The sequence below is a fragment of the Neoarius graeffei genome, chromosome 25 (assembly GCF_027579695.1).
Source record: "Neoarius graeffei isolate fNeoGra1 chromosome 25, fNeoGra1.pri, whole genome shotgun sequence".
In the NCBI taxonomy this organism is placed as follows: Eukaryota; Metazoa; Chordata; class Actinopteri; order Siluriformes; family Ariidae; genus Neoarius; species Neoarius graeffei.
In genome coordinates, this window is record NC_083593.1 from 6,226,341 (window position 1) to 6,251,722 (window position 25,382).

The 25,382-nt window shown below is 41.5% G+C and overlaps 1 protein-coding gene across 1 annotated transcript in view; it reads right to left on the bottom strand.

Annotated features, from left to right (window-relative positions):
• Nucleotides 1-759: 759 nt before the first annotated feature.
• Nucleotides 760-25,382, bottom strand: part of cuedc1a (CUE domain containing 1a) — a 28,762-nt gene continuing 4,139 nt past the window's right edge. Inside the window, exons 4-11 of the mRNA XM_060909599.1 lie at nt 24,669-24,795; nt 23,583-23,781; nt 21,973-22,044; nt 21,576-21,665; nt 15,798-15,891; nt 15,586-15,644; nt 15,435-15,504; nt 760-916 (exon numbers count right to left, since the gene is read on the bottom strand). Coding sequence (XP_060765582.1) covers nt 760-916; nt 15,435-15,504; nt 15,586-15,644; nt 15,798-15,891; nt 21,576-21,665; nt 21,973-22,044; nt 23,583-23,781; nt 24,669-24,795 — 868 coding nt within the window. The remainder of the gene's footprint in view (nt 917-15,434; nt 15,505-15,585; nt 15,645-15,797; nt 15,892-21,575; nt 21,666-21,972; nt 22,045-23,582; nt 23,782-24,668; nt 24,796-25,382) is intronic.

The window sequence follows — 25,382 nt, forward strand, 5'->3', positions numbered from 1 at the left end:
CTATATAATGGTAATATTTACTGTTTAAAAAAGCATTAAAAATTTTGTTAGTCTTTTATTTCATATAAACATACAGAATTTTGTTTAAATAATGTACAATCCTGCATAGAAATGTAAATATTTATGTCAGTATTTTATTTATGTCTCTTCATAAGCATAGTTGCGTCAGGTGTGTGTTTGAATGTGTGTTTATTGCTGTTTTATTTTTAACCAAAAAAATTTAAAATTATATGATTTGTAGAATCGTAATTTCTTTTTGGATTTGTTCTTTAGTCCTGCCTCCCTCTGCTGGTTTGCTGCTGGGTTCAAGACGTCAATTAAAATTGCATTGCTGTGGCGGGGTGATGAGGTTAAGTGATAGGGTTACACACACACACACACACACACACAGAAAAACGAGACCTTACCATTTTGTGTGTTTAATATTGGCCTGTTAATTCTGACTAATAAACAGCTACTCTAGACAATTTTAGTCACATACAGTATAAAGGTTCAAGTGTTCCCATGTGTCATGGATGTTAAAAGTGACCCTGCACATTTAAACCCTCCAAAATACCAGGACACACACCTCATGTATGGTGTTATAACACTAGTCAGTCCTCACCCTGAAGACAGCACTCCATACGCTTGAAAATCTGCAACTCGCTGATCAACTTACATGCAAATATACAAATTCCACTTTGAGGTGTGAGGAGATCAAACCCAGAGGGAGGCTGGGGGCTTTGGATGTGCTGACGGACCAGCTGTCACAAATATTTCTCATGCTCCTGAAGGTGTGATGTTCTTCCATGTTAAACACTCCCATCTCAACGCTGAGTCATTCTCCGAGCTCTGCACCCACTCCATCTGTCCTTTACTGACTGTGTCTCCATAGCTCCAGCTGAATCCTGCTTCCTCTCTGCCCCCATTATTTCGGCTTACATATATTCAGAGTGAATTATACATGTACACGAGTGTGCAAAAGTCTCAGGCAGGCACATGTATGGAGGTTCCGTATAGCAAAAATGCTTTTAAATATAATGAAGTTAAAAGTTTCTCTTCTTCTTCTTTCGGTTGCTCCTGTTAAGGGTCGCCACAGCGGATCATCTGTCCTAATTTATAATCTGCATATTTGATGTGGCATAGGTTTTTACACCGGATGCCCTTCCTGACGCAACCCTCCCCAATCTATCCAGGCTTGGGACCGGCGCTAAGTATGCACTGGCTTGTATAACCCCAGTGGCTGGGTATTTTTACCTAATCTGCATGTCTTTAGACTGTGGGGGAAACTGGAACACCTGGAGAAAACCCACACAGACATGGGGAGAACATGCAAACTCCACACAGAAAGGCCCCTCGTCGGCTGTGAGGTTCGAACCTAGAACCTTCTTGCTGTGAGGCGACAGTGCTAACTGCACTACCGTGTCACCTGAAGTGAAAAATTTCTAAACACCAAAAAAAGCAACAACAAAAAAACTTTACTTGTAAAATTCTGAGGTTGATCCAAGCATTTTCGAGAACTTGCTCCTGTTCATCTGCAGTCTTCATCTCTCGCATGTTTCAAAAATGATGTGAATCAAGTGCACTATTACTTATTATACCACAGAGCTTTTGAATAGTTCTGAAAGCAAATCACAAGTTTATACCTACAGTATGAATGCTCGTCTTACTGCATGTTATCATTTCTATAGCAGCAACTAACAAAGGCGGGCAGCCATGGCCTGTAGATTAGAGAAGCAGCCTTAGGCCCAAAGGGTTGCCAGTTTGATTCCTGGGACCAGCAGGAAAAATGTGAACAGCACTTTCCCCTCCTTCTGTATCATGATTGAATATGATGACTACCATGCACGCCTGTTTGTGGACCATGTTACGTCGAAACCTGTGAGAATCCACATAATCAACCATTACGGGAAGAAGAGTGTGACAATGTCTATTTGCAAATCTGGTGCAGATCAAAGATATTTTTCAGTAATAAATATTATTGGATTTGTAATCACTTTGTAATTGTAATCACTTAATTATAATTTAAATATGCTAATTAGATTCCTAGATCCCAAAAACATGGGGTTAGGCACCATACTTATTTGTCCAGGATGAATAATGACAGAGTCATGGGCATTTTCGTAGCTTGGCAGCCATATTGGTCTTAGATTTCACAATTATCTAATCACTTCATTATAATTTAAATATGCTAATTTGATCCCTAGATCGGTGGCATGGTGGTGTAGTGGTTAGCACTGTCGCCTCACAGCAAGAAGGTCCTGGGTTCGAGCCCAGTGGCCGACGGGGGCCTTTCTGTGCAGAGTTTGCATGTTCTCCCCGTGTCTGCGTGGGTTTCCTCCAGGTGCTCTGGTTTCCCCCACAGTCCAAAGACATGCAGGTTAGGCTAATTGGTGGCTCTAAATTGACCGTAGGTGTGAATGTGAGTGTGAATGGTTGTGTGTCTCTATGTGTCAGCCCTGTGATGATCTGGTAACTTGTCCAGGGTGTACCCCGCCTCTTGCCCATAAGTCAGCTGGGATAGGCTCCAGCTTGCCTGCGACCCTGTACAGGATAAGTAGCTACAGATAATGGATGGATTCCTATATCCCTAAAATATGGGGTTAGGTACCAAAATTACTTGTCTAGGATGAATAACGAAGGAGTAATGGGCATTTTAAGGATCTGGTGGCCATCTTGGATGCCATCTTGAAAATTACACCTTTCTAGTGGTCAGACTGTGGTACGTAGACTTTTGGTATGTTACTAAGCATACCTGATACTACAAAAAATAAAAATAAAAAAATTTGAGAAACCTTTTGTAGCTAATTTTTTGGGGTAAAACCACATTTTCAGCCACCTAGAAGTGCCCTTGAGCAAGGCACCTAACCCCCAACTGCTCCCCAGGTGCTGTAGCATCGCTGCCCGCTGCTTTGGGTATGTGTGTGCGCTCGTTGCTCGCTTGTGTGTTCACTGCTTCAGCTGGCTGTGCTTGAGCGCACATGTGATAAATAAAGGCCTCTTCCTCTTCTTCTTCTTCTTCAGAAGGATAAAGGGATGTTTGTTTCACTGCTTAACATGTAACTTTAGAGACACGGGAAAGTCTCAGTAACATGACGATACCATTTTCGTGTTTTTAACTTCAAGAGAGTGGGAAAAAAGAGGCTGGTAACATGAGTGACTGTTTAAAACTGCTATAACGGAAGTGACAACAAGAACTAGCTTGGTTGTTGATGTTCTACGACATTAAATGTATACTATAAACAGATAAAACACAAATTGCAGTCATATAAGAGGGATACAACAGGAGAAGAATTGATGATGGGTTGGTTTCTGCACTGTAAAAAAATATTTGTTGTTTTAACTTAAAAAAGTTAGTGCAAGGGCTGCCTTAAAATTTTGAGTTCACTGGAATTCACATAGTAAGTTAAATTGTTGTGAACTTACTATATTAATTTCAGTGAACTCAAAATTTTAAGGCAGCCCTTAAGGCAACCCTTGCACTAACTTTTTTAAGTTAAAACAACAAATCATTTTTTACAGTGTGTAAGTTTTTGGGAAAAAATAAATTTTTGCAACTTTTTTTTTTGCCATTCCTCTATATAGCTTGTATAAATCCGAACAAAATGCCATTTCTCCAGGACCATGGTGCAACACATAACAATATGGTAATACCGTACACAACACTACACTACACTACACAAAATACAAATACACAACAGTGTAAGATGAGTGCAGGACAATAAATACACAGAATAATGCTACTGCACAAAAGGACTGTAAACTATGTAGCAGTAATACTGGCAGGAAACAGTCTCATAAATAAAAAATAGGGCATTTTAAAGTGCAGAAATGTATGCAGAACTTATTGATTTAAACCGAGATGAACAGCAGTGTTTTTTCTGATTTTCTGGCATTGGGTTGTTTGTTAAAGATACATTTTTTCAAGCTGTTTTGTGTTAATGCAGATATTAAATAACTGGAGTGATTGTACTACACTATAAATTATTATGTAATAAATTAGTTGGTAGCCAACTGAGGTTTTGTCATGAAGTTGCAGATGGCATACAGACAACAGAACAGACCAAAACCAAACCGAATGCCAGTCTTGCTAGTTCTCGCACCTCTACAACGTGTGAAATGTCCTGCATGGGCATCAGAAGAGACGTTACAGTCAGCAGGGAGTTGTTGCTTGCCTTCAGAGACAGCGTTGAGGAGGATTTCCTCACCTGTTTCCCTCCTGAGGCTGAACGAAGGCCAAAAGCCGTGTGGCTCCCAATCCAATTACTGCAACATGAACCTCAAGAGGCTGTGTTCTGTATGCTGCGTTCAAATCAGTCTCTCAGCAGGACATCACAAAAGAAATCGTCTCGGAAATTCTGTGACAGACGAGCAGGCCAAAAACTTCCACATCCTTCATTGGCTGGGTATCTTATAACCCAAGCTGTGGGAATCTCTACCTGCTGCATCAGAGTAAATTGGATTGAGAGGAACATGATCGTCCTCTGATGACTCACAGCACCTGAGCAGCTTTGTGAGAATCCCCACACACCTCCGCTGCACTGCCTAGCAACTACATACAGTACTGTGTAAAAGTCTTAGCCATCGTAATTTTTTCCATGCAAACTTTGTTATAGATTTCTATTTTATGACTTCTACATTATCGAGTCAGGACAAAAACATTTTAGAGTTCCAAACGTTCATTTTCCAGCACAATATTAAATGTTACGGAAAAAAAGTTTGTATCTGAGCAGCATATTGCATAAGAAAGCAGTTTTCAGATTAACAAAGAAAACATAATGAAGGCTGCTGGGTTTTGGTGCAAAATGAAGACACAAGTGTGACAGTCAAAGTGTCCAGAAGAACTGTGGCTGGTTCTGGAAGACGCTCAGTAAAACCTACAGATCATTTCCGCATAAAACTGCACTCACTGGACCTCAGACTACTAGTTTTGTTTTCTTTTTGAAGCAAAAGGTTGTCTTACACCAAATATTGACTTTGTTTCATTTATTATAGCTTACTGCTTACTGTTTATAGTATTTTTAAACATTTCATTGCATTATTTTAAGCCATTTTTGGTGTATATCATGTCTTTAGATGTGCCTAAGACTTTTGCACAGTACTGTATATTTAAAAAAAAAATCACAATTGTAGACAGATAACATTTTAATTCACGTCAACCACAAAGTATTCCAAACTCAAATCTGAGTGAAAATTAACCCTCCTCACTAACAGGGACTTGTACATGAAATTAAAGGAGTAATATGTAATTCTTGTGCACTCTCTGCTGCCTGTGAGATCAGTTGTAATTTTTCTTGTCAACAAGGACCAGCGAAGCTTTTCATCCATATAAACCACACAGTATTCCAAACTCAAATAAGAGTGATAAAAACAACTATGACATTAAAGGAGTCATATGTAATTTTGAATTTGAATTGTAATGAAGATACTAACAACACTAACAAGCCCTCACTAACAACCCCAACATCTTCCCTGTACCTTTCTGTTAAAAGCGTATATTTTTCATGAGTTGCCTTGTCAAGGTTGACCGGTTCTATTTCTGTGGGAGGAGCTTATTTCCAGCCCTGAAAATACAACCCCGATTCCAAAAAAGTTGGGACAAAGTACAAATTGTAAATAAAAACAGAATGCAATAATTTACAAATCTCAAAAACTGATATTGTATTCACAATAGAACATAGACAACATATCAAATGTCGAAAGTGAGACATTTTGAAATTTCATGCCAAATATTGACTCATTTGAAATTTCATGACAGCAACACATCTCAAAAAAGTTGGGACGGGGCAATAAGAGGCTGGAAAAGGTAAAGGTACAAAAAAGGAACAGCTGGAGGACCAAATTGCAACTCATTAGGTCAATTGGCAATAGGTCATTAACATGACTGGGTATAAAAAGAGCATCTTGGAGTGGCAGCGGCTCTCAGAAGTAAAGATGGGAAGAGGATCACCAATCCCCCTAATTCTGCGTCGACAAATAGTGGAGCAATATCAGAAAGGAGTTCGACAGTGTAAAATTGCAAAGAGTTTGAACATATCATCATCTACAGTGCATAATATCATCAAAAGATTCAGAGAATCTGGAAGAATCTCTGTGCGTAATGGTCAAGGCTGGAAAACCATACTGGGTGCCCGTGATCTTCGGGCCCTTAGACGGCACTGCATCACATACAGGCATGCTTCTGTATTGGAAATCACAAAATGGGCTCAGGAATATTTCCAGAGAACATTATCTGTGAACACAATTCACCGTGCCATCCGCCATTGCCAGCTAAAACTCTATAGTTCAAAGAAGAAGCCATATCTAAACATGATCCAGAAGCGCAGACGTCTTCTCTGGGCCAAGGCTCATTTAAAATGGACTGTGGCAAAGTGGAAAACTGTTCTGTGGTCAGACGAATCAAAATTTGAAGTTCTTTATGGAAATCAGGGACGCCGTGTCATTCGGACTAAAGAGGAGAAGGACGACCCAAGTTGTTATCAGCGCTCAGTTCAGAAGCCTGCATCTCTGATGGTATGGGGTTGCATTAGTGCGTGTGGCATGGGCAGCTTACACATCTGGAAAGACACCATCAATGCTGAAAGGTATATCCAGGTTCTAGAGCAACATATGCTCCCATCCAGACGACGTCTCTTTCAGGGAAGACCTTGCATTTTCCAACATGACAATGCCAAACCACATACTGCATCAATTACAGCATCATGGCTGCGTAGAAGAAGGGTCCGGGTACTGAACTGGCCAGCCTGCAGTCCAGATCTTTCACCCATAGAAAACATTTGGCGCATCATAAAACGGAAGATATGACAAAAAAGACCTAAGACAGTTGAGCAACTCGAATCCTACATTAGACAAGAATGGGTTAACATTCCTATCCCTAAACTTGAGCAACTTGTCTCCTCAGTCCCCAGACATTTACAGACTGTTGTAAAGAGAAAAGGGGATGTCTCACAGTGGTAAACATGGCCTTGTCCCAACTTTTTGAGATGTGTTGTTGTAATGAAATTTAAAATCACCTAATTTTTCTCTTTAAATGATACATTTTCTCAGTTTAAACATTTGATGTGTCATCTATGTTCTATTCTGAATAAAATATAGAATTTTGAAACTTCCACATCATTGCATTCCGTTTTTATTTACAATTTGTACTTTGTCCCAACTTTTTTGGAATCGGGGTTGTATTAAAAAACAGCAGCTTGGAAACAATGAAACAATTGTGCATGATAAATTGCGAGACAGTATTGGGAATCTATTTTTGCTCGACTACCTTTGAAATGAGGTGCATTTTACATATCTGGGAGAATTTTTAAATCTTACCAACTGTATCTTTAAGGATTATTACATTCCATATTTAAAACAACAACACAGATATTCCTGTTCTTGTGAGGACCCACCAAGAGGTAAAAACACGCCCAGATACAAATACTCTGCAGCCAGTGTCTTCAGCAGAGGGCTCTTTAGCCCAAGACGTCTCTCTTTGGCACACACTCTGAGATGACAGGAAAAGCCATCGAGTCATATTTATTCTTTTATATTAGCTTACATTACATTACATTATTACATTCACTGATTCAGCAGCCACTTTTCTCTCAAATCACTCAAAACTGAGGCAGAATCTAATCCAAGAATCTAACATTACATGAATTTGGGAATGCTTGAGCTGATGCAGATCTGTAGTAGCTGTTATTGGTTTTTATTGAAGCTAGACGGCCTTTCGATTTCATAAAATCGGTGAAATTTAGCTCCCTCTAAATTTGGTCATTGTGATATATGTTTATTTCTGTAACATCTCACAAAAACCCAGGCCATTCTATGGCTGGGAAGTTATTTAATTTGAGGGGATTAAAACAAATAATGTGCATGAAATCGCTCGCTTCACGCAGTCAAGCAGACAGAGGAAGTCCGTGTGTATGCGCATGCGCAGGTTTACCTTTGAGCGTGCACTGACAGTTCCATCATTCTGTCGCTAAACGAACAGCTGATCACACCGAGGTGCTCGCTGAGCGCCGATATTTATTAGTTTGGTCCTGAGTTTCCTTTCCTTCGTATATAACATAACGTCTTTTTTTCTCGCTTTCCGTTACTATAGTCGGTCTTTCACATTTCATTCGCACACTCGCGTCCTCCATTTTTCTCTCCTGTTTCAAATTTGTATCCCACAATGCCTTGCACAAACGGGGAAAGCCCACCACGTGATGCATGACGTATTATCTTGAATTGGGTCATGGTGAAGCAGGAAAAAATAGCGGAGAATTTAAGTGGCCTTAAGTTCATTAATTGTTCTATTTAAAAAAACTAATAAAATTGGAAGTCTGTGATTCAAATTCAGTAGCTTTTGGTCACTAAACAAAAATAATTGGGTGTCGGGAAAATTCTTTTCATGACCTACACTTGAAAAATCTGAAAGGCAGTACAGCTTTAAAAGGAATTAAAGCCGCAAGCGGCCTTGACGGGCCCTCGCGCCAGCGGCCAAGGGGGGCGGGGGCATGCGTCCCCGCGAAATACCTGCCACAGCTTCTTCGGCAAGAGACATTACTCCCACAATGGCGACAAAGCACAGAATTGGACACATGGCAACAATAGGGTCTCGCACTGTACGGTGCTCGGGGCCTAATAATAATAATAATAATAATAATAATAATAATAATCCTTCAAAAACAATAGGGTCTCGCACTGTACGGTGCTCGGGCCCTAATAATAATAATAATAACTAGAAACTATATGCCAAGCAGGCACCTTAATGCGAGAGGCAAAAATCACAACACGTTAGGGGGCGCTGTAGAGGCCCTGAGGCCCGCCTGCGGTGGCAGTCTAAGAAAAAGGAGCCAAATTTCGTGCGTTGTCGACCATGGCAAGCGCCCCAATAAGGGTCTTGTAAAGAGTTTGCTTGCCAAGTTTGACAAATCAGAAGCTGCAATATCATTTTTGCCATAACCAGCACCCCCAGGGGCGAAAGTGCACAAAATTTGGCGTATATGTCAGGTGAGCTATGAAGAGTTTGTGTATGAAGTTTGATGACAATTGAGTAAATAGAAGATGAGATATAGATTTGTGAAGAATAAATTTTTTGGTTTTTCCCATGTCAGTAGGTGGCGCTATGCTGTACATGAGCGATTATGAGTTGGAAAAATAAGTGTCTACAACAGCAACGTACTATCACAAGGCAGAGGTGTGAAGGAAAAGCATTATGGAATTATTTACCAAAAACCCGTTTTGGAGCAATTGCGTCGGCCAAAAACAGCGCCCCCCATGGACGAAAATTCCCAAAATGTGGTATACATGACATGGGAGGTAGTAAGAGGGTGGCCGTGAAGTTTGACCAAATTTGAGGAAAGATTGGAATTTTTGCCCAAAAATAGCGCCCCCAGTGGCGAAATATCACAGAAATTGGGTAACATGTCAGAAGCCCAATGAGTGATTAGCGAGTGAAGTATGAGCAGTTTTGAGCAATTAGAAGATTTGTTATGAATTTTTAAGCATGTAAAATTTTGAAGTGAAAATTGATGGACGTATAACTTCTGAACGGTTTATCCTACGTGAAACGTATTTAGTAACTTTTGTCAGCCATGTCTGTAGATGATGTGTATCAATTTTGGTGACATTTCTATGAACGGTCTAGGGGGAGTTGCGCCGTCTTCGTGGCCATGCATTTCGCACAAAAGTGAAATTACCTCACTTCCTGTTGGGCGTGGCTAATGCATTGGCATTACATTTTTGTCCGGCTTAGTGAGATACATATGCGTACCAAATGGCATGCCACTACTACAAACTATATGGCAACCAGGCACCTTAATGCGGGAGGGCAAAATCACAACGACTTAGGGGGCGCTATAGAGGCCCTGAGCCCCGGCCAAGTTTGGGCTTTTGGTTCTGAGTAGCGGTGGCAATTCTCGGAACTGGTGCCAAATTTCGTGCGTTTTCGCCCATGGCAAGCGCCCCGAAAATGGCCCAACAGCGGAGAAAAATAAAGAAGAAGAAGAAGAAGAAGAATAGTGAACTCTTACAAGAACAATAGGGCCTTCGCCCATTAGGGCTCGGGCCCTAATTACCAGGAGAGAAGTGAGGCAAGAGTGGAGTTTGGGTTTTACACGCTGGTCTCTACTTCCATCTACTGGACATTCAGGTTATTGCATGTCTGTGAAGAGTTCAATTCCAGTCCTGAGTCAATTAAAGGGGAACTGAAGGCACATTTTTCATCTCATCTCATCTCATCTCATTATCTCTAGCCGCTTTATCCTGTTCTACAGGGTCGCAGGCAAGCTGGAGCCTATCCCAGCTGATTACGGGCGAAAGGCGGGGTACACCCTGGACAAGTCGCCAGGTCATCACAGGGCTGACACATAGACACAGACAACCATTCACACTCACATTCACACCTACGCTCAATTTAGAGTCACCAGTTAACCTAACCTGCATGTCTTTGGACTGTGGGGGAAACCGGAGCACCCGGAGGAAACCCACGCGGACACGGGGAGAACATGCAAACTCCGCACAGAAAGGCCCTCGCTGGCCACGGGGCTCGAACCCGGAACTTCTTGCTGTGAGGCGACAGCGCTAACCACTACACCACCGTGCCGCCCGGCACATTTTTTATTATCAAAATTCTATTTCTCATTTTATTAAATATCGGAATGCATTTTTGATTGCTATTTTGTCGCTGCTATAGCAAGTTATGAGTGTTTGAAATATGCTCTGTAATATCTCAGTCCATATGTCAAAGCGATGGCCATAAACGACATTCATTGAGACCTGTGTGAGACATCGTAGGACAGAAGTAAAATGTACAGCGGAAATCAAAGTGACCAACATCTGCCAATGTTGTCAAAAGACCCACGCGCCCTCTTTCGAATGTTGACGTAATCAAGCCAGAAGTTTCATTTGTTTTGATAGCAATCAGGAAAGTTTAAAAAAAGTAGGCAGTAATCGTCATTTAAACTCGTTTTTGTGCAATACTTCGTTTGGAAAACAGTTTTCAAAATGGCGGCACTGACACCTGGCTGACACTTGACGTTTCGAAGTCTCGCACAAGTCTCGTGAAGACCGCGCGGATAAGCGACGCCTGCCGTGGACCATCTCATCTCATTATCTCTAGCCGCTTTATCCTTCTACAGGGTCGCAGGCAAGCTGGAGCCTATCCCAGCTGACTACGGGCAAAAGGCGGGGTACACCCTGGACAAGTCGCCAGGTCATCACAGGGCTGACACATAGACACAGACAACCATTCACACTCACATTCACACCTACGCTCAATTTAGAGTCACCAGTTAACCTAACCTGCATGTCTTTGGACTGTGGGGGAAACCAGAGCACTCGGAGGAAACCCACGCGGACACGGGGAGAACATGCAAACTCCGCACAGAAAGGCCCTCGCCGGCCCTGGGGCTCGAACCCAGGACCTTCTTGCTGTGAGGCAACAGCGCTAACCACTACACCACCGTGCCGCCCTTGCCGTGGACCAAACGAACTAAATTCAACATGACTAAGAACCGAATAGGCCGATAAGTATAATATTTATTTGCAATTAGTTGCCAATATGAGTCATGATATAAGGTTCCTAAAACCCAAAACATAATTGAATAACACGTTAATTAAGAAATAAAGCAAGTTTAAAAATGACTTCAGTTCTCCTTTAAACGTTTAGTAGGTGGGTGGGGTGGGATGGCGGAGGGGCGGTTGACTGAGGTTATTCGTAATTGAATCTTTGAATTCATACAAATATAACACTTCAATTCGGTGTCTCTCCAAAGCTCCGCCTCCAAAATACATGCATGAACAAGTGCTCCATAGTCATGACCACGGACATGATCGCTGCCTTGAACATGTTTTTTCCTGCTCCAGCAGGAACTTCTATACAGGAAGATGTGTTAATTAACTGATTAGTTGAATCATATGTTGTCATTCATTCATTCATTCATTCATTCATGTTCAGCAGTGTTATCCTGGTCAGGGTCCTTACAACTCCAGGGTCCTTGGTTTGTTAGTTTCACATGGAGTTTCTCCTCATGTCCACATGGGTTTATTTCTTATCAAACTGCTCCTTTATGTCATTTGTCACTTCTGAGAGGAAGACAGGAAGCGAGCACAATGCAAGGAAGTGCTGGAATGCAGACTTGAACTCGAGATGCACATGGACGTGATATTTGTACAATGAAGAGATAAAAGTAGCTGCATGTGGACAAACAAACATAAGCGGCTTGGATTTGGAGCAACAGGACATTACGATAACAACACGCATGCATCTGCTCACTTCCTGGAAATGAATCATCATCACAATAATGGCATAATCATTTGGCATGCATCATTAGGAAAAAAGACAGAGATGCTGATTTGCTTTTCAAAGAGTCATTTAATTGAATTGTATCGAATTGATTATAATTTAATTGAAGTAAGAAAGAGTGGTATGGATCAAATTCAGTGATCTGTACAAAGAGGCAGCATCCTGCACAGTCAGAGCAATGGAAAGACGAATGACAGACAGCAATTTTTACTTCACTGAGGGACACAGTGGCGCCTCTCAGGTCACATCCTGCCAGATTCAACTGGAAAACATTCAGCCTTATCGTGTGCAATAATTTATAGCAGTGATGTCTCAGAACTGGAGATCTGACCGAGGAGCTGGAGAGGAGATCGTCGAGCTAAAACAAACAGCTAAAGATACTGCAGTTAATATACATGATAAAACAGATTTTGTACATGAAACCGCACTGGTCTTGAATGCTCCTGAGTTTTGACAGAAAATTTTGAGCTCAGCTTAAAACGGTTGCTGTGGTGAACTTGGAGGAGGTTGTGCTTGTGTGTGGAGTCCTGAGTGTCACCGAGCAGCATATCAGCTCCCTCTGAACATCCCCAACTCCACCTCGACGTGATACTCAATCTGAAATTAGCTGCAAATCAGCTTTAGTCTAAAAAAAATACCCCCAAAAAACGAAAACAAAACAAAACTCAACCGTACGGATAATATTAATAGGTCTGACGTGATGATTTCATGATTCAGGTGAACTCAAAGTGATTGAACAAGTCCTAAGTAGATCAACATTTCCAGCTTTCCAGCTCGCTGATATGAACCTAAGTGCCTTCCAGATGAGGGCACACGCCGAGAGCACGGCTCCGTGGCCCACGCAGACTCGCCGCAGGCCGATCCAGATGGCAAAGGGGGAATCGAAGTGAGGCTCGTCCCACCATCAGGAGAACAGCAAGCAGGAGGGGCGTAACATGAGAAAAAGTCTGCAACAGAAATGTACACACACTGGGTTCAGCAACTAAGACGTGGGTGTCAGATATCTGGGGCCCAATGAAATGAAATTAAAAATTGTGTGTTGAAAGATTAAAAAAAGGAGAGCTAGTCTCTGTCTCTGTTATTCCACTAGGGGGAAAAATGGAGCAATAAACCATCTGTTACTGTATCTGTAGCCGCTTATCCTGTTCTATAGGGTCACGGGCAAGCTGGAGCCTATCCCAGCTGACTATAGGCGAGAGGTGGGGTACACCCTGGACAAGTCACCAGATCATCACAGGGCTGACACATAGAGACAACCATTCACACCTACGGTCAATTTAGAGCCACCAATTAGCCTAACCTGCATGTCTTTGGGAGAAACCGGAGCACCCGGAGGAAACCCACACAGACACGGGAAGAACATGTAAACTCCACACAGAAAGGCCCTCACCGGCCACTGGGCTCGAACCCAGGACCTTCTTGCTAACTACTACACCACCGTGCCACCTGAAGCAATAAACTCAGAGCCATAATCTCAGCTACGAGTAAAATACACTAATCTTATTTAATTCTTTATTAGCCAGTTAAAAAGTTTGACACTTTAACCATTTTCCCAAAAGAACCAGTTTCATAGTGAATTTGTTTTCAAATTTCACACTAAATATGATTTCAACATAAAAAGTTCTGTGTTTTTATACAATATATGGCCAAAAGTACTGTATGTGGACACCTGACCATCACATCAAGATTCAAGATTCCTTTATCGTCACTGCACCGTACAGTACAGTGAAACTGAAGCACGCAATCCAGTCGGTGTATTCATACAAACAGTATTAAGGGGAAAGAAAGGGAAAAAAAGTCAGATCTGTACAAGATAAACCAATCTATACAAGATAGATAAGTCAATTTAAAAAAAAGTTTCTATGTATCTGGATTGTGACTCATGATACAGCAGGTTATTGCACAGTAATGAGTGAATGTATTGCACAATTAGGTGTGATAATTGCACATTTGCCCATGGTGACAGAGTGCAGTTGAACAGGAGCAATATAAATAAGTAAATATAGGTGATCGAGAGGGGCGGCACGGTGGTGTAGTGGTTAGCGCTGTCGCCTCACAGCAAGAAGGTCCGGGTTTGAGCCCCGTGGCCGGCGAGGGCCTTTCTGTGCGGAGTTTGCATGTTCTCCCCGTGTCCGCGTGGGTTTCCTCCGGGTGCTCCGGTTTCCCCCACAGTCCAAAGACATGCAGGTTAGGTTAACTGGTGACTCTAAATTGAGCGTAGGTGTGAATGTGAGTGTGAATGGTTGTCTGTGTCTATGTGTCAGCCCTGTGATGACCTGGCGACTTGTCCAGGGTGTACCCCGCCTTTCGCCCGTAGTCAGCTGGGATAGGATCCAGCTTGCCTGCGACCCTGTAGGACAGGATAAAGCGGCTACAGATAATGAGATGAGATGAGGTGATCAAGAGAATAAGGTGCGTGTGGTTGTAAGAACATATACTATTTAGGTAAGAGGTAGGCATGTAGAGGTGGAGACAGTTTGTGTTACCGTTCAGTCCTGTTTCTGTCCGTACTGCTGGTGTTTGTGTAGGTGGCTGGCTTTGTTCAGTCACCTACAGGCATTTAGGAGACTCTCTAATCCAGACCAATGTACAACATATCCAGAGCAGCCCAGTTGGAGATTAGATGCCTTGCTTAAGGGCACTTCAGCCATTCCTGCTGGTCCAGGGAATCAAACCAGTGACCTTTTGGTCCCAAAGCTGCTTCTCTAACCATTAGACCAATGGCTTCCCCACACATATGTGGTTCTTCCCCAAACTGTTGCCAAAGATTTGTCAGCACACAACTGTATATAATGTCTTACTGCCGTGCAAAGGCAAACTGCAGTATCTGCATATTGTTTTGGTGGCAAAAGACGGTCCAACAGCGTCACCTATTCGCTTTTGGACTGTCTTTTGCCACCGACACAAGATATACGTAGATACTGCAGTTTGCCTTTGTATGGCAGCTTTGTACACTGTAGCTTTCCAATTTCCATTCAGTTGAACTAAGAGGCCCAAACCAGTTCCAGCATGACAATGCTCCTGTGCACAAAGCAAATCCCTAAAAGCTGCGCCCCAAAATCTCTTCCCAGAAGAGTGGAGGTTGAAATGGGAATGTGATGTCCAACAAACACGTGTGTGTCATGGTGAGGTGTCCACAAACTGTTCCAGGCCATACAGTGTACATTATTAGCTCTCTCACCATGACGCCACTTCCTTGTTGGACTCTTCTGTTTCCTGAGCACCCGATCTTTTGAGCTTGCCTTCATCTTCTGCACACATTAAACAGCATTAGGAACAGACCTCAGACCAAGGACTATTTCATTTTGAAATGAGGGGAATTTGGTGCTTGCCTGCTGTAAGTCCCTCTACATCCTCCAGAAGGTTGGCAGTGGAGGCTGCAGTGGTGAGTCTGACACAATGGTTATGGAATAGACTATAAACACTGTAAGTTTATCTGAACGTCATTTTGTTCCTGCTTAATCAAAGGATTCAGGATTAAAAGAGTTGCAGTGTTAGGAAAACGGACAGGCCGCATATTACGTCAGATGTTGCTGGAGGATACGAGTGATGCTTGAGGAGAGCCCTCTTTTTGGTCTTCCTCCGGCGAGTTTTTTCAGAGAAAGATTTTGCGATTTCGAAAAGCTTCTTCCTTGTAGCTGCAAAATATTACGGAAAGGACAAATGTATTATTGTCTTGAAGTAGTCGGGTTAAAGATGTTCTTTTAAGCACAGCTCTTTAATTCATTTTCCTTTCAGAATCATCCAGAACATTTTGCACAGTTTTTCTTTTCTTTTTTAAAATATAGTTTGTGCTATGTTTGAAATATTGAAATGCAATTTTCATGAGAAGCATCTAGAATTTGAGAACTATAACATTTCTACAGATTCCTGGATTTAATTTGCTTAAGCCTGAGTAATATTTTATGCACGTAGTTTATACTTCAATAATGAAATAATACTTTTCTTTCTTTTTTTTTTTTACTTTATTTCTTAAAGAGCAATGAAATGCTTTGTATCAAGAACTGTGGAACTGATTAACTGTGATTGAATTGTTTTTTTTTTTAATCCAGGACAATATATACGATATACAAAGTGTACACACCCTGTTAAAATGATAGGTTTTTCTGATGTAAAAAAAAAAAGAGACTACGATAAATAATTTCAAAACTTTTCCCACCTTTAATGTGACCTATAACCTGTACAATTCAATTGAAAAACAAACAAATGTGTTAGGGAGAAAACATAAAATATCAAAATTATACAATAAGCTGGTTGCATAAGTGTGCACACCCTTAAACTAATACTTTGTTGAAGCGCCTTTTTATTTAATTACAGCATTCAGTCTTTTCGGGTTCACACCAGCCATCAATTAAAATGACTCTGATTAACCCCAAATAAAGTTCAGACATTTACTCCGTTACATCCTCCAGCAAAAGCCAGGGTTCACAGAGAGCTTACAAAGCATCAAAGGGATCTCATTGTTGAAAGGTATCAGTCAAAAGAAGGGTACAAAAACATTTCCACGGCATTAAATATACCATGGAGCACAGTGAAGACAGTCATCAAGAAGTGGAGAAAATATGGGACAACAGTGACATTACAGAGAACTGGACGTCCCTCCAAAATTGATGAAAAGACCAGACGAAAACTGGTCAGGGAGGCTGCCGAGAGGCCTACAGCAACACTGAAGGAGCTGCAGGAATTTCTGGCAAGTACTGGTTGTGTACTACATGTGACAACAATCTCCCGTATTCTCCATATGTCTGGACTATGAGGTAGGGTCAAAGAAAAACATCCAGACCCGGCTAAATTTTGCAAAAAACAAAACAAAACAAAAAAAACCCATCAACTCTCCCAAAAGCATGTGGGGAAATGTGTTCTGGTCTGATGAAACCAAGGTTGAACTTCTTGACCACAATTCCAAAACGTATGTGTGGCGTAAAAACAACATTGCGCATCACCAAAGAACACCATGCCCACGGTGAAGCACTGTGGTGGCAGCATCATGTTTTGGGGTTGTTTTTCTTCAGCTGGAACAGGGGCTTTAGTCAAGGTGGAGGGAATTATGAACAGTTCTAAATACCAGTCAATTTTGGCCCAAAACCTTCAGGTGTCTGCTAGAAAGCTGAAGATGAAGAGGAATTTCATCTTTCAGCATGATGGTGACCCCAAAAAAGTTTTGGAATGGCCCAGCCAGAGCCCAGACCTAAATCCAATTGAAAATCTGTGGGGTGACCTGAAGAGGGCTGTGCACAAGAGACGCCCTCGCAATCTGACAGATTTGGAGCACTTTTGCAAGGAAGAGTGGGCAAATATTGCCAAGTCTAGATGTGGCAGGCTGATAGACTCCGACCCAAAAAGACTGAATGCTGTAATTAAATCAAAAGGTGCTTCAACAAAGTATTAGTTTAAGGGTGTGCACACTTACGCAAGCAGCTTATTGTACGTTTTTTTATTTTTTATGTTTTTCCTCCCTAACAGATTTGTTTGTTTTTCAATTGAATTGTACAAGTTATAGGTCACATTAAAGGTGGGAAAAGTTTTGAAATTATTTATTGTGGTCTCATTTTTTTACATCAGAAAAACCTGTCATTTTAATGGGGTGTGTACACTTTTTATATCCACTGTGTGTGTGTATATATATATATATATATATATATATATATATATATATATATATATATATATATATATATATATATATATATATGACCCTGATTCCAAAAAAGTTGGGGCAAAGTACAAATTGTAAATAAAAACGGAATGCAATAATTTACAAAGCTCAAAAACTGATATTGTATTCACAATAGAACATAGACAACATATCAAATGTCGAAAGTGAGACATTTTGAAATTTCATGCCAAATATTGGCTCATTTGAAATTTCTTGACAGCAACACATCTCAAAAAAGTTGGGACAGGGGCAATAAGAGGCTGGAAAAGTTAAAGGTACAAAAAAGGAACAGCTGGAGGACCAAATTGCAACTCATTAGGTCAATTGGCAATAGGTCATTAACATGACTGGGTATAAAAAGAGCATCTTGGAGTGGCAGCGGCTCTCAGAAGTAAAGATGGGAAGAGGATCACCAATCCCCCTAATTCTGCGCCGACAAATAGTGGAGCAATATCAGAAAGGAGTTCGACAGTGTAAAATTGCAAAGAGTTTGAACATATCATCATCTACAGTGCATAATATCATCAAAAGATTCAGAGAATCTGGAAGAATCTCTGTGCGTAAGGGTCAAGGCCGGAAAACCATACCGGGTGCCCGTGATCTTCGGGCCCTTAGACGGCACTGCATCACATACAGGCATGCTTCTGTATTGGAAATCACAAAATGGGCTCAGGAATATTTCCAGAGAACATTATCTGTGAACACAATTCACCGTGCCATCCGCCGTTGCCAGCTAAAACTCTATAGTTCAAAGAAGAAGCCGTATCTAAACACGATCCAGAAGCGCAGACGTCTTCTCTGGGCCAAGGCTCATTTAAAATGGACTGTGGCAAAGTGGAAAACTGTTCTGTGGTCAGACGAATCAAAATTTGAAGTTCTTTATGGAAATCAGGGACGCCGTGTCATTCGGACTAAAGAGGAGAAGGACGACCCAAGTTGTTATCAGCGCTCAGTTCAGAAGCCTGCATCTCTGATGGTATGGGGTTGCATTAGTGCGTGTGGCATGGGCAGCTTACACATCTGGAAAGACACCATCAATGCTGAAAGGTATATCCAGGTTCTAGAGCAACATATGCGCCCATCCAGACGACGTCTCTTTCAGGGAAGACCTTGCATTTTCCAACATGACAATGCCAAACCACATACTGCATCAATTACAGCATCATGGCTGCGTAGAAGAAGGGTCCGGATACTGAACCAGCCAGCCTGCAGTCCAGATCTTTCACCCATAGAAAACATTTGGCGCATCATAAAACAGAAGATACGACAAAAAAGACCTAAGACAGTTGAGCAACTCGAATCCTACATTAGACAAGAATGGGTTAACATTCCTATCCCTAAACTTGAGCAACTTGTCTCCTCAGTCCCCAGACGTTTACAGACTGTTGTAAAGAGAAAAGGAGATGTCTCACAGTGGTAAACATGGCCTTGTCCCAACTTTTTTGAGATGTGTTGTTGTCATGAAATTTAAAATCACCTAATTTTTCTCTTTAAATGATACATTTTCTCAGTTTAAACAGTTGATATGTCATCTATGTTCTATTCTGAATAAAATATGGAATTTTGAAACTTCCACATCATTGCATTCCGTTTTTATTTACAATTTGTACTTTGTCCCAACTTTTTTGGAATCGGGGTTGTGTGTTTACAGTGGTGCTTGAAAGTTTGTGAACCCTTTAGAATTTTATATATTTCTGCATAAATATGACCTAAAACATCATCAGATTTTCACACAAGTCCTAAAAGTAGATAAAGAGAACCCAGTTAAACAAATGAGACAAAAATATTATACGTGGTCTTTTATTTATTGAGGAAAATGATCCAATATTACATATCTGTGAGTGGCAAAAGTATGTGAACCTTTGCTTTCAGTATCTGGTGTGACCCCCTTGTGCAGCAATAACTGCAACTAAACGTTTGCGGTAACTGTTGATCAGTCCTGCACACCGGCTTGGAGGAATTTTAGCCCGTTCCTCCGTACAGAACAGCTTCAACTCTGGGATGTTGGTGGGTTTCCTCACATGAACTGCTCGCTTCAGGTCCTTCCACAACATTTCCATTGGATTAAGGTCAGGACTTTGACTTGGCCATTCCAAAACATTAACTTTATTCTTCTTTAACCATTCTTTGGTAGAACGACTTGTGTGCTTAGGGTCGTTGTCTTGCTGCATGACCCACCTTCTCTTGAGATTCAGTTCATGGACAGATGTCCTGACATTTTCCTTTAGAATTCGCTGGTATAATTCACAGTTCATTGTTCCATCAATGATGGCAAGCCGTCCTGACCCAGATGCAGCAAAACAGGCCCAAACCATGATATTACCACCACCATGTTTCACAGATGGGATAAGGTTCTTATGCTGTAATGCAGTTTTCCTTTCTCCAACCATAACGCTTCTCATTTAAACCAAAAATTTCTATTTTGGTCTCATCCGTCCACAAAACATTTTTCCAATAGCCTTCTGGCTTGTCCACGTGATCTTTAGCAAACTGCAGACAAGCAGCAATGTTCTTTTTGGAGAGCAGTGGCTTTCTCCTTGCAACCCTGCCATGCACACCATTGTTGTTCAGTGTTCTCCTGATGGTGGACTCATGAACATTAACATTAGCTAATGTGAGAAAGGCCTTCAGTTGCTTAGAAGTTACCCTGGGGTCCTTTGTGACCTCACCGACTATTACACGCCTTGCTCTTGGAGTGATCTATGTTGGTGGACCACTCCTGGGGAGGGTAACAATGGTCTTGAATTTCCTCCATTTGTACACAATCTGTCTGACTGTGGATTAGTGGAGTCCAAACTCTTTAGAGATGGTTTTGTAACCTTTTCCAGCCTGATGAGCATCAACAACGCTTTTTCTGAGGTCCTCAGAAATCTCCTTTGTTCGTGCCATGATACACTTCCACAAACATGTGTTGTGAAGATCAGACTTTGATAGATCCCTGTTCTTTAAATAAAACAGGGTGCCCACTCACACCTGATTGTCATCCCATTGATTGAAAACACCTGACTCTAATTTCACCTTCAAATTAACTGCTAATCCTAGAGGTTCACATACTTTTGCCACTCACAGATATGCAATATTGGATCATTTTCCTCAATAAATAAATGATCAAGTATAATATTTTTGTCTCATTTGTTTAACTGGGTTCTCTTTATCTACTTTTAGGACTTGTGTGAAAATCTGATGATGTTTTAGGTCATATTTATGCAGAAATATAGAAAATTCTAAAGGGTTCACAAACTTTCAAGCACCACTGTATATATATATATATATATATATATATATATATATATATATATATATATATATATACACACAGCTTTTCATGTTGAAGGATCTAAAGAGACAGAAAAGGGATCTGATTCATGGTCCATTAAAGAAATCTGGCTGCTTGATTACGTTGAGCGCAGCGTCGCTACCATTTGCAATTCAATACAGCGAGACAAATTTGGAGACTGTGAGCAGACAAAGAAGGAGCCAGGTGTCCGTGTGTAATAGTCGACATTATCGAATTATGGGAGCAGTGTTGGGATTACAGTAGTGTTGTAGATTTATAAATTGAAGTGAAACAAATGTATAATAAAAGATGGCTAAATTTACCAAAACAATAATTACAGCCAGGTAGGAATGGTGTCTGTGTGTGTGTGTGCGTGTGTGTGTAATTACATTTGCCCATGTGCTTGAGTTTGTCACGGAACAAGGCATCATCTGAGATGGAGGTGCAGGCTTCTTCAGAGCCTGAGGTGTTGTGATCACCTACAGAATCACACACACACACACACACACACACACACACACACACACACACACACACACACACACACACACACACACGTTAACATGAAAATGATTAAAAATGTTCGGATCATGGGATACCATCAGACTCCTGGTATTGCTCCATGAAGCTATCGGCATCAGTCTAAACCTGCTCCACTATTCCACTTCAGTATTCACCATAATAAATAAAGACACACACACACACACACACACACACACACACACACACACACACACACACACACACACACACACACACAATTCACAAGCTGATGAATGTGTGTACCTTCAGTGGAACTCTCCATGCAAGTGGATGAATGAGAGCGCTGGGATTTCAGAGACGCATACCTCTGACGATCTACAACATAAACAGCCAGTGTGAGATGGTTGGATGATGGGTGGGGTGGTGACCCAATACTGCATGTCTCAGGGGCCAAAGGTGCAGCTCTCTCTCTCCCAGAGTGAGACCCTGAGAGCACGAGGCAGGGGAATTACAGTACATCAAAGAGTGAAGATAAACTGAGAAAATTGACCTGGATGTCCTGTATATCATCACCGTTATGCAGCCAGCATGCACCAAAATAAAAGAAAGCATGAAATAGTGAAAAATAAAATGAGGAGGATGAAAAAACATCTTTGGGTGCTCAGGATGTGAAATAATAATCTTGCATTAGTATAGAAATACATGTTTCATGATGATCAGCAAGCACATTAGAGCTATATAAAGATGAGAAGATATAGCACAATTATATCTAGAGGTGAGGAACACCCAGAGATCCGTCACCGAGAGCCAGACAGCCATTCACACTCACACTCACATCTACAGAGGAGCCTGCTGATCCAGTCTGCATGTCTTTGGAATGTAGGAGGAAACCTATGCGGTCACGGGAGCGTAAATATTTCCTTTTTGTTACAGTTTTAGAAAAATGAGCTGCTTGAATAATTACACTCACTGGTCACTTTATTAGGAACACCCACCCACCTGCTCCTTGTTTGATGCAGTTCTTTAATTAGCCAATCGCTTAACAGCAGCACGATGCATCAAATCATGGAGATACAAATCAAGATATCATCAAGAGCTCGGATACAAATTCGCTGTGGCGTGGGTGTTGGTTTGAGCCAGATGGACTGGTTCAAGTATTTCAGAAACTGCTGAACTCCTGGGGTTTTCACACACGACAGTCTCTAGAGTTTACACAGAATGGTGCGAAAAACAAAAAACATCGACTGACTGAGCGACAGTTCTGTGGATGGAAGCCTTGTTGATAAGAGAGGTCAGAGGAAAATGGACAGATTGGTTCGAGCTTTTTTTGCCAGGAAGGATATAGTAACTCATATAATCACTCTTTACAACTGGGGTGAGCAGAAAAGCATCTCAGCATGCAACAGAAAACAGAAGAGCACATTGGGTTCTAGTCCTGCAAGAAATAGGAGTCTTAGAATCAAGAACAAGTGCCTATTAAAGTGGCCGGTGAGTGTATATACTTAATATCTTATTGATACAGGTATTAATTTCATGTTTGATATTCTCTACAAGATTTACAGCCTGCCTATATTTCGGAAACTGTCCTATATTTTGCTCCAGTCACCTCATAGATCTGATCTATGACATCAAGCTTTTTTGCCAGGAAGGAGATAGCAACTCATAGCAACTCTTTATAACTGTGGTGAGCAGAAAAGCATCTCAACATGCAACAGCAGAAGAATCAAGACGTTCCACTGCTGCCAGCCATGAGCAGGAATCTTAGAATCCAGAACAAGTTCCCATTAAAGTGGCCGGTGAGTGTATGTTAATAGAAGATCATTTGTCTTATAAAGACAGTCGTGTGTGTGTGTGTGTGTGTGTGTGTGTGTGTGTGTGTGTGTGTGTGTGTGTGTGTGTATTCCATCCCCCACCTCTCTCCAGAGCGATGAGGAAGTCACGGTTGCGCTGCAGCTCCCTCATGAACTCCTCGTTCTGCAGGAAAAGGGCGATGCGCTCGTCCTCCAGGTACTGCTTCAGCTTTCTGTCCTGCTCCGAGGCTGAATACTGCGTCAGAGAGGACAGTGAGGACGATGACGACGAGGAAGGCTGGGACAGGCTGCTCTGAGAACGCTTGAAAAACAGACGACAGGAATAAATCAGCAATGACAACGGCGCCTTCAAGATCAGGGTGTCATTTTATAAGGAGATCACGTCGGAGAAATGGAAAAGCTGGTGGTCCATCAGATCCAACATGCAGCCTGGATGATGTTTTAATCAGGACAGAATGACCTGTTACTGCTGTGTAAGATGTGCAAGATGTATAAACCTTGGAGTCCAAATTCTGATTTTCCATCCAAAAAAACACACCAAGATCAAATTTACTGTACCATTTCCTGTAGCTCCGCCCACTTATAATGCATGTGTATAATATGCAAAACCTACTGTTTTAAAATAATCTCTGAATTAGACTGATCATCTGATTGGCCTCAAATTTGGCAGGTTTTTATCAACAAACCCTTATGGAAAAATACTTTTCAAAGATTTGTCATGAGAATATTTGTTTGGATGATACAGACCAAGGAATAAAGCAAGGAAATTTGATGTTCATTGGTATATTGGACGAATACTAAAAGATTTAACGAAAAATGCACTTGGCTTGATTTCTCAAATGAATATTAACGACATTACATTCAAAAAAATATTTGTTCTGGAAGATCAACAAGGTTTCACGAGTCGTGTAAATGCTGCTAATAATTAAGATTTATAAATATTAATGTATTAGTTATTGGTTGTTTTGAATTTTTTTTTATTATTACATTGCTAGAAAATCCAAATAAATGGCTTTCATTATCGTTTACTATGAAGCAAACTAAACATAAGGCTTGCTATAAATGCTATAAATGCTACAATGATAAACTCATTGAACATGCATTGATGCACCAAGCTGGCTCCTGTGTATGAGCGATTAGAAACGTTAACAATCCATTATCGGTTGCGTACGAGTGCCATAAATCTACCTGCAGACTGTCGAGCTGCTGGGGCAGGATCCGCAGGAAGTCATCAGGGAGGTTGCCTAGTAACGGAGGGTTCCAGTTCCTGTAGCTGCTGATCTGCTGATGCCCGGTTGGAGGATTGGCATCAAACCTGGCACATTAAAAAAAAAAAATCAAGGTCATTGAAATCAAGGACATGGTGATTTATCAGGTTTGATGAACTCATCATGTTCTTTTTAGGGTCCAGAATAAAAATGAATGGTATCTTTGGAGCAGTGACAGATGCTCAAGGTTGAGGAGCTGCAGTGGCGTGAGACTGGCACCAGGTGGAGAAATGAGCAGATAAAGTGCTTCCTGAAGACGAATTAAGGAATGAATGAATGATTAGTCATACACTCCTAGAAACAGGGTTCTTTATTAAAGGTTGGATTTCTGACAGGGGCGGCACGGTGGTGTAGTGGTTAGCGCTGTCGCCTCACAGCAAGAAGGTCCTGGGTTCGAGCCCCGTGGCCGGCGAGGGCCTTTCTGTGTGGAGTTTGCATGTTCTCCCCATGTCCGCGTGGGTTTCCTCCGGGTGCTCCGGTTTCCCCCACAGTCCAAAGACATGCAGGTTAGGTTAACTGGTGGCTCTAAATTGACCGTAGGTGTGAGTGTGAATGGTTGTCTGTGTCTATGTGTCAGCCCTGTGATGACCTGGCGACTTGTCCAGGGTGTACCCCGCCTTTCGCCCGTAGTCAG